The sequence below is a fragment of the Nicotiana sylvestris genome, chromosome 6 (genome assembly GCF_000393655.2).
Source record: "Nicotiana sylvestris chromosome 6, ASM39365v2, whole genome shotgun sequence".
NCBI lineage: Eukaryota > Viridiplantae > Streptophyta > Magnoliopsida > Solanales > Solanaceae > Nicotiana > Nicotiana sylvestris.
The window spans coordinates 176,938,768-176,949,454 of NC_091062.1; the positions used below are offsets into that span (position 1 = coordinate 176,938,768).

Consider the following 10,687-nt stretch of genomic DNA (forward strand, 5'->3'; position numbering starts at 1 on the left):
GTGATTAGGCAAAACATGGCGCAACTTCAGTTGACCGAGGACATGACCCTTGATAGAAAGGTATGGAGGTCGAGGATTAGGGTAGTAGAGTTCTTAGTACGAATATAGGGATACAACTATTTAAATCTAATAGCAACATATAAAGGAGGGGGGTCCTAAGTTTTTTAGCCTAAAGTATCACCTCGTGCAACATAAATAATACTTTGCAATTCCCTTGAGGTAGGGAGTCACTCATATTATTCAGCAGGCGGAAACTATCATCTCATTCTACCCGATTACTATGTTACAGTTGTTTACCTAAAAGCACTCTAATTCAATTCTAAGTCGTGCTCTATGCGTGCACTACCCATCCCATACGTATGGTCCTAGAGGAATTGGACCTCTATTTGGGTGGTTCTAGACCTTACTTAGGCTGCTCAAAAATGTTAAAACTAGGCAACATACAAAAACAAATTGGACTTCAAATATGGGCAATTAAGGGCTCAAGTTAGTCTCCACACTTAAGAAACAAATGCGCGCGAAACAGGTTTTCGTGTTAGGCAGTTTCAGAATTAAGCGCCTTAAGCCCTATAGACATGATTTCTATGTGACTTTGAATTTAAATATATAGGCAGTTTCAGATGCAAGGCGCTGCTCATAGACAAGATTTCCAAATAATTATACAATTGTTGCATGCTGATTATTGAGATTACAAATTTCCAGTTATTAAACCTATAGACATTGTGTCTAAGTGATTTACGCAGCACGGGATAGTGAAATCTATTTGAAAAAGCCCAAAATTACTCATGCTTTCTGACAGTGGCATAAATAAGCGGTAAACATCCTTTGAGAAGTTCAACATTAACACTTTAGAGCGAGTAGTTATACCTTATAGGCAGGATTTCTAAAAGTTGCGATTGGAACTAAATTTTTATTTATTATACTTAGCCCCTATAAGTATGTTTTCTAGGTGAACAGTACGATAGAATAGCAAATGAAATAATTAAATCCTATAGGCATGATTTCTAGTGAATATGCTATAGTCATACAAATTGAAAGAAAATTCATTGGCATTTGTTTCCTATAGGCATGATGTCTAGTAACACGTAGCAGTAGAAATAAATGAAGTATTTGAACTCATGTTTGATAATAGACGAGTAGTGTGAGTGTGTGATTCTCCTAATGGCAAGATTGCTAACAGTATATAGCAGGTTGGATAACAAGTAAATCCTAATGAATCCTATAAGCATGCTTGCTACCCTTTCATGCAAACATAAAGTATACCCATTTCCCCCATTTTTATTAACACCCCCAATTGTTTATTACAAAGTTATTACAAGCCCAATAATGAATTTAATTACAAGAGATTATACAAACAATAACAGTGGACTTGTAACAGGCCCAAAAGAAATACCCAGCATTGCTTGGACTTCAACAAAACTCTTTCTTCACCAATTTAGCGCACCCAAATTAACAGGGAACTATATCCATCAGCACAACCCCGAAATCATAGAGGAGCCCAAGACAAAATAAGACAGCCAAAGATTGACCATACTACCAAACATCGAGTTACCCAGAAATCACTTAAAAAACAACTTGTCTGTTCAACAAATAGAATAAGGGAAGAACTGAGTGTCAGAGATAGCTGAGGTATTAGAAGTAAAGAGAGTGGCCAAAAGACCCCAAGCTCTAGTGTGTCGAAGTTTACAAGAGTCTCAAATGGACCCCGAGCAGTGCCCACACTAGGGAGGTCAGTAGTAAGAGTCTTGGTGGCCTTGGATTTCAACCGGCCAAAAATGATAAGTTCAAAATAGCGTAGGTAACAAAATGAGAATGAGTGGACAATGGTTAAGGGACAGAAGTTGAGGAAATACACTTATAGCTTAAAGTAGACATAGCAAAGTTGGGAACACAGAACAACTAATCAAGCAGGTCAACAAGACGTCGAAGCAGGTTCAACACTTAGCAAAATAATATATTGGCAGAAACACATTAAAGAGTTAGGGGAGAAACAAGTTTGCAAGATTAACAAGATTTATCATACAAAGGTGCATAACATCCAAAAAGTTTAAGTAGGGCATTAACTTAAGAGGTTTAAAGCTTAAAAGGTCCAAATTATGCTAAATATCCATCCAGTATCAAAAGAAAGACATGTTAACTCGCATTAGGAAACAAAACAACATAAGACATGGTAAGGAAACACAATTTATGATAACTACTCTAAAGGTTTCAAACAGTTACAAAGGATATTAAGAAAAACAAAGACATACTGTGAGACACATTAAGGGGAGCAAATCATGGTCGATAGAAAAAGTCTTAACATAGATTAGGAAACATTACAAATGCAAATCAGCCATTATAAGAATTTAGAATAGAGTGGGAAAGTAATCTTATGTCAAATAGCAAATATAGGCATTCAGGTATTGACACAGTAGACTACTGAACTTGAAAATATCCAATTTATTCAAATGAAGCACTTTCAAATAACAAAGCTCAGAATTGGTAACTTTCAGGTAAAGTTAAATACTAAAGAGGTTCAAAACAAATGCAAAACTAACAAAGTTGCATACAGGAGTAGCCCAGAACACATTAGCTAAATGAACTTAAGAGGGTTCAAATTATTCAAGTTAGGCATAGACATGTCTCAGAACTGGCAGCTTTAGGTAAAAATTAAATGCTAAAGAGGCTCAAAGCACATGCAAAGCTAATCAAAGTTGCACACAAAAGTAGCTCAGAAACACATTAATCCATGAGTTTCAGAGGTAAGAATGTGCAAATCACAAACACATAAGAATGGAATTGCAAAACCAAGTGACTTACCAGTTAAACGGACAATAAGAAAGAACAAATTTCACAAAATTCTGAATATCAACAAAGAACAAGAACCCAGAATCTCAATGCGTCAAAGTTCCCAAGGGCTTCAAAGGAACCCCGAGTAGTGCTCGCACCAAGAAAAGGTTGAATAATCGAATCCCCGTGGCCTTGGCTTTAAGCCAGCCAAGAACCAAAGTACAGAACAAGAGAATGAGGGAATAACAGAACAAATAGCTTCAATTAGTAGTGAAATCTAGCAATTCAGATCTGTCTTAAAGGGGAATGGGGACGGGTTTATATAGAAATAGAAATCCGGCAAACAATCAAGGAAATACTATAAAATCAACATAAATAAGGAAATAATATCAAGCGAAATCAGTAAAAGTCAGATTAAGGAAAATTAGGTAAACCCTAGTTGACAAAAATTGGAGATTGGTTGGAGATCTTGGCTAATCAGACCCAATATAGCCTTGCCATGATGTATATGGACAAGATTTTGTCCAGATTCAAGCGACTGAAGTTGAACGGCCAAAATTTGAGAGATAGTACTTGCCATGTTCAGGCAGGTGCTAGGTGATACCATGGTCTTATAGGTAATAATGAGATAACACATAAACGGCAAGGAAATCATGGAATGAATCCATGGTTGAGACGGATTTGGAGACAAATTGAGACGGCGACTAGGGTTTTTGAGGAGAAAAGAGGAGAGGATTTGAAGGTGGAGTATGAGAAGAAATGATGGGGTTTTGGGTGGGTTAGGTTAATTAAAACGGGGGAATGAATGAGGGTCGTTGATCTTGAGGGATCAACGGCTAGGATTTAAAATGAACGAGGCGGGTTTTAAAAACGGGTTATCGACCAGGTTGGGTATGGTTTAGGCTTGGGGTTATTGGGCTAAGGTTGCTGGGCTAATTTTGATCTTATAATTGGCTCAACGTTTGGGCATCATTTTAAATACACATAATTTTCAAAAATAATTTATAAAAATGCTTAATAAATAGATAAAAATATTTTTTTATGCACTAAAATGATTTAAAATAATGACTTAGCATTATAAAAATATAAAAATGCTATTTTGACATAAATAATATAAGTAAAGAGCATTAGTGTACGAATATAGGTTATTACTCCAAAATTGTGCAAAATAGATTTAAAATATTGGTATAATTATATAAAAATAGATTAAAATATTTAAAACATGTATTATAGGTGCAAATAATAATTTTAGGTAACTTGTCATCACAAAATAATTTGAAGGAGTAACTAATAATCATTCAAGTAATTTAAAAACAGGAAAATCAATTTAAAAGCTCTTAAAATTATGAAAAATTATAGAAAATGCTCATATAGGTTTGTAAAATAAATAATGATGCAAAATGATGTTTTGAAAGTATTTATATTATTTGTAAAAATATGATGGTAAAATTGGGTATCAATATTGGTACGCAGTTTCGCTTTCTGTTGGTAGTAGGTTTTTATGACTAACCATTGTTTTCTTTCATAGTTGAACTGTCTTGTTTTTATTCTGCTTTTATATAGCTTTTTGGTATTGTCCCTTCTTATCTATATTTTCATTAATGTGGTTTTTATACTTTCCTAAGTCGAGGGTGTATTGGAAACAACTTCTCTATCCTCACAAGGTAGGGGTAAGGTCTGCATATACACCACCCTCCCCAGACCCCACGGTGTGGAATAATACTAGGTATGTTGTTGTTGTTGTTGTTTTTGTTCTAAATCTTCTAAGTCAGTGAACTACATTTGACCTGATTCTGAAAGGATACATAGGCAGCCTTACCCTGGGTTCGGTCCCATCACAACAAAAAATCTATATCCCTAAGACTCCAAAATTAGTGCAGAAGTTTGTTTTATTTGTTAGAAAATGGTTCCAAAAATTGTAATTCAATTCACGGTTCTTTTTGCCTTTTCCCGTAGAGAAAGTAGAGTATTTCTTAGCTGGAGATATTCGCGCTAGATAATTTGTTGTCTTGGAGGCAGTGACTTGATGTATTTGCGGATATTGTTGTCGTATCGTGCCTGCATCCAAAGAAAAATTGTGAGTTCTGTGGGGGAAAGGTCGATTCGTGCTTTCGACTTCTTTCTCTGTCTTTGCTCCTGCCTTGAGATCCTGTATGAGTTACCCTAGGCAACATCTGGCTGTAATAGAAATAAAGTTTTCGAAAAAATATGCATGCATTTGCAAAAATATAGTTATTTGAGATGTAGTAGTATGTGATATCAAATAATTTAGATGAACCAATGACTGTGACATATTTTAGAGACATTGCGACCTCCTTGCCTTAGAATTTTGAGGGTCCCCCTCAAAATTCTGCCCCAATTTAAATGCAATACTTTTGGTTGTTCCACATATGATGAAGTTGGCTGATCTTGAAATCTTCCCCCAGTTTCTGATCATGGGGAAATGAAGATTTTATTAAGATGTGACCAAACCCACATAGCTGTCTTCGTATCCCCTCTTACATGGGAATCGGGTCAAGCGTAGTTCAATTATATCAAGTGAAGAAATGTAAATACTCCTAAACATAGTATATCTTGACTGCGTTTGAGTTTATAGGTTTTGGCCAAATCACACCATCCATTTTTGCGAGTATGAGTACCTCCTGTTAGTACTCGGTGAACCATGTAGGGACCTTTCCAATTGGGCAAAAACTTCCTTTTGGCTTCATCTTGATGTGAGAATATCCGTTTTAGCACCAACTGCCCCAGTGTTAGTTGCCTTGGCCAGACCTTTTTGTTGAAAGATCTTGCCATTCTGTTCTGGTAGAGTTGACCGTGACATACTGCATTCATTCTCTTTCCATCAATGAGGGCTAGTTGTTCATAGCAGCTTTGTACCCACTCTGCGTCACTAAGCTCAGCTTCTTATATGATTCTTAGAAAAGGGATTTCTACTTCGATGGGGATAACTGCTTCAGTACCATAAACCAATAAGTATAGAGTTGCCCCAGTTGATGTGTGAACTATGGTACGATATCCAATCAAAGCAAAAGGCAGCTTCTTGTGCCATTGTTTGTAAATATCTACCATTTTTCTCAATATCTTCTTGATGTTCTTTTGGTGGCTTCTACAGCTTCATTCATTTGTGGCCTATATGTTATGGAATTCTCATGCTTGATCTTGAAGGTCTCACACATAGCCTTCATCAGATCACTATTAAGATTGGCAGCGTTGTCAGTGATGATTGACTCCGGTACTCTGAATCGACAAATAATACGATCCCAAACAAAATCTGCAATGACCTTCATAGTTACAACTTTGTAAGATGCGGCTTCAACCCATTTTGTGAAATAGTATATGGCCACAAGAATGAACCTATACCCATTTGAAGCAGCAGGTTCGATTGGACCAATGACATCCATGCCCCAAGCGGAGAAAGTCCAGGGCGCACTATTTGCATTGAGTTCATTGGGTGGCACTCGTATCATATCAGCATATATCTGGCATTGGTGATACTTCGGGACATACTTGATGCAGTCCGTTTTCATAGTCATCTAGAAATATCCTGCTCTCAGTATCTTCTTGGCTAAGATGAAGCCATTCATGTGTGGTCCGCAGGTTCCGGCATGTATTTCCACGAGCAATCTGGATGCTTTTTTGGCGTTGACACACCGTAATAATCCCAGGTCTGAAGTCCTTCTATATAGAATTCCTCGGCTTTGTAAGAAATGGTTGGCTAACCTTCGGAGTGTGCACTTCTGAGTATGATTTATATATTCTGGATACTCTCCCTTTGCCAAGTATTCTTCGATGTCGTGGAACCATGGATTTCCATCACTTTCTTCTTCAACATAAGCATAATAATCTGACTGCTTATGAATTCCTATTAGGATGAGATCGATGAAATTCTTGTATGGGTGTTGTATCATGGAAGATAAAGAGTCCAATGCATCTACGAACTCGTTTTGAATCCTCAGAACATATTTGAACTCTATTTTCGTGAACTTCTTGATAAATTCTTGTACACATTGCAGATATGGATATCTTGGTGTTTTTTGTAGTCCATTCTCCTAAAACCTGATGTACCAAAAGGTTGAAATCTTCAATCATCAGCAATACTTGAGCATTCATGCCAATGGACAACCTGAGTCCCAAGATGTAAGCCTCATAATCTGTTATATTGTTGGTACATAGAAACTTGAGTTTTACAGATACCAGATAGTGTTGGCCGGTTTCTGATACTAAGACAGCTCTGATACTACTCCTTTGAAGTTTGCAGCTCCGTCGGAGAACATTCTCCAACCGTCGTATGCCTTGGCGATATCTTCTCCTACAAATGATACTTCCTCATCGGGAAAATACGTTTTCAATGGTTCGTATTCTCTATCTATAGGATTTTCGGCCGAATGATCTGCCAACGCTTGACCTTTGACCACCTACTGAGTTACATAGATAATGTCGAACTCACTCGGTAATATTTGCCATTTTTCTAACTTTCCCGTAGGCATGGATTTTTGGAAGATGTATTTCAGCGGATCCATCCTTGATATGAGATATGTGGTGTGTGCACAGAAGTAATGCCTCAGCTTTTGAAAAATCCATGTCAAAGTGCAGCAGGTGCGTGTCCAACAAAGAGTACCGGGCTTCATATGATGTGAATCTCTTACTCAGATGATATATGGCCTGCTCCTTTCTTCCAGTCTCATCATGTTGTCCTAGAACACAACCAAAAGCCCCATGTAGTACGGACAAATAAAGCAACAAAGGTCTCCTTGGATCCGGTGGGACTAGTACATGTGGTTTAGATAAATACTCCTTGATTTTGTCGAAGGCTTTCTGGCATTCTTCAATCCAGCTTGTTGCAACATCATTCTTCAGCATTTTGAAAATCGGCTTGCAGATCACAGTTGATTGTGCTATGAAACGGCTGATGTAGTTGAGATGCCCTAAAAAGCTCATCACATCCTTCTTGTTCTTCAGAGATAGCAAGTCCTAGATAGCTTTGACTTTTGACGGGTCCAATTCAAACCCTCGATGACTGACGATGAATCCTAGCAATTTTCCGGCGAGGACTCCGAAGGCACACTTTGTAGGATTTAATTTAAGATTGTACCTTCAAAGCTAATCAAAGAATTTCCTCAAGTCTGCTATATGATTTGTGCTTCATCTAGATTTGATGATGACGTCATCCACGTACACCTCTATTTCCTTGTGTATCATGTCGTGGAAAATGGTTGTCATGGCTTCCATGTAAGTGGCTCCAACATTCTTCAAACAAAACGACATCATTTAATAGTAGTACATTCCCCATGGTGTGATAAAGGCTTTCTTTTCAGCATCCTCTTCTTCCATCTAGATCTGATGATACCCCCCGAAGTAATCCACAATAGACTAGAGTTCATTCTTGGCACAGTCATCGATCAATATGTGTATATTGGGCAATGAAAAATCATCTTTGGGCTGGCACGATGTTGGCCACTTACATGAAAGCCATATAAATCCCGATAATCAACACATACTCTAACTTTCCCATCTTTCTTTGGGACTGGCACGATGTTGGCCAACCAAGTCGGATACTCAACCACTCTGAGAACCTTGACTTTGATTTGCTTCGTGGCCTCCTATTTTATCTTCAAACTCATATCTGGCTTGAACTTTTTGAGCTTCTGTTTTACCGGTGCACACATGGGATTGGTGGGTAGCTTGTGAACCACTATGGATGTGCTCAAACCAATCATATAATCGTAGGACCATGCAAAGATATCTTTATACTCTTTTAGGAATCTAACATTCTCTTCCTTCTCTGACGGTGATAGGTGAATGCTTATATGTGTTTCCTTGACTATTTCGGAATCCCTAAGTTAACTGTCTCGGTCTCGTCCAAATTAGAATTAGGCTTGTTTTCAAAGTTTTCCACTTCTCTCACAATTTCCTCAGGTATTATATCATCTTCCAAATCCTTTGAATCACTATCCTTATGTTGTTTTGTCTCATTACATGTCACAATCGTAGATCCATCAGGATAACTAATGTTACACCCCATATTTTCGTACGTGAAAGTACGCCATAAGTAAATTAAGCAATTCGAAAAAATGCGGGATGTAACACCCCATATCTCCCAAGATGTTACATCCCGTATTTTTTCGTACGTTAAAGTTTCGTCGTAAGTTAAGAAATATAAGTTTGGGAATGAGATTATCATGGGATTATAAGTATTAGGTTATTTCAAACAAGTGATAAGTAAATTCGTGAAGGTGATAGGGTAAGCAAATCGAAGAAAATAAATTTCGTCGAAGTTTGACAATTTGGGATAAAATACGGCCCAAGCTAAAATACTTGGTATTTATGAACTAGTACCATACAAGGTACCCCATGACCATGATAGTGATGTGTATAAGGTGTGCTGAAGAGAATCGAGTTAATACGTGATTAATACTTGGCAATTAACGTGTGTTAGAGGACTATCAAGAGAATCGACTCAGGTATGTTAACGCTATCCCTTCTTTCTTTTTGGCATGATCCAAATAATACAAATGAAACGAGCAAATACGCAACTTTCATAATTGACTTTATTCATAAAATACTAGGGGTGTCTATATTCTTGATTCCCCATGTGAATTATTAGTATATCTTCTATTCATGGGTATCAGAAAAATACGTATTTGATAAAGTTTATCCGAAATGCATATTGATTTTTATGGCATTCCGAGAAAATCTTATTAATGTATTTCTTATGCATTTCATGCATTTATACATGTACCTTGACCCATGACCAAATGACGTTATATACACGTATATATGTATATTATATTTATATGGGATATGGAAAAAAGGATATGACGTTATATACGCACCACCACCTGATCAGTTGGTATACGTTAATGATTTGCCAGCAGTGGCTGAAATGATGTGATGGGATGCCCTCAGAGGCTTGATGATGTTATGAATGCATATACCTATGCATGATATGACATTTATACGCATATGCATGACATTATAAAAAATGAAATAATTCACAGAGCTATACAAATGTACATGTCGAGTCTTTTACTCCATGTTTCTCTCATGTCTATTATTTACTGATTTTTATTCCTTACATACTCTGTACACTATTTGTACTGATGTCCCTTTTACCTAGGGATGCTGCGTTTCATGCCCACAGGTCCCGATAGATATGTCGCGAGCCCTCCAAGTAGGCAATCAGCTCAGCGGAAGATGTTGGTGCGCTGCATTTGCTTTGGAGTTGCTTGTTTGGTTAGTATGATTTAGATGTGTATTATTTAGTATGACGAGACTCTGTCCCGACCTTTATGAAAATTATTTATTCTTAGAGGCTTGTAGACAGATGTCATGTACGCAAATGATTGTAAGGCCTTGTCGGCCTATGTCGGTGTACGAGTGGTTATTTTGGTCTTATAGGCCCGTACATCTTATGTATAAGTTGGTATTACATGTTGTACTCTATTTATCTCACGTAAGCCTTCTGGCTCAGTTATCTATGATAGTATGACATGAAAATATATGTTATGTTGGTACTCGATTGAGTAAGTTACCAGGTGCCTATCGCGGCCCATCGGTTTGGGTCATGACAAGTAATAATAATATTGTAGAGAGAAATTGTAAAGAATAATAATAAATACTAAAAATAGTAGTGCATGAATAGAATCTTGAAAGCGTTAACAAGTATGGCTCGATGACTCGAGCAATTATTTCTAAACAAAATACGTTCAAAACAAAATATTGTAATGTCTTAGATGCTCAAAAAATTGCTTTAAAAATAATTGATGCTAATTGTTAGGCTACCCAGGAACTTGACGGGCCCGGGATGGTGCGGTAGTCCAATTCTTGAGAACAACTCCTTTCTCCATGGTCTGAATAGTATGGTCTTCCTCCTCCTCCTCAACTGTCGCACTACAATCCATGTCTTCATCATCCAGAA

The 10,687-nt window shown here is 37.3% G+C and overlaps 1 protein-coding gene across 1 annotated transcript; it reads right to left on the reverse strand.

Annotated features, from left to right (window-relative positions):
• Positions 1–5,843: 5,843 nt before the first annotated feature.
• On the reverse strand, positions 5,844–7,629 carry LOC104234251 (uncharacterized). Its single transcript, XM_009787793.2, has 3 exons — positions 7,217–7,629; positions 6,835–7,078; positions 5,844–6,248 (listed from the first exon to the last, which is right to left on the reverse strand). Exons 1-3 carry the CDS (start codon positions 7,627–7,629, stop codon positions 5,844–5,846), a joined length of 1,062 nt encoding a protein of 353 aa, XP_009786095.2.
• Positions 7,630–10,687: the final 3,058 nt, after the last annotated feature.

What these genes read in the sequence shown, in the direction of transcription:
- LOC104234251 (XM_009787793.2), bottom strand. Translation starts at nt 7,629, where the DNA reads ATGCTGAAGAATGATGTTGCAACAAGCTGGATTGAAGAATGCCAGAAA. An exon ending in AAAATGGCAAATATTACCGA is followed by an intron (nt 7,079 to 7,216) that starts GTGAGTTCGACA and finishes TATCATTTGTAG; the next exon opens with GAGAAGATATCGCCAAGGCA. An exon ending in TTGAAGATTTCAACCTTTTG is followed by an intron (nt 6,249 to 6,834) that starts GTACATCAGGTT and finishes CACCAATGCCAG; the next exon opens with ATATATGCTGATATGATACG.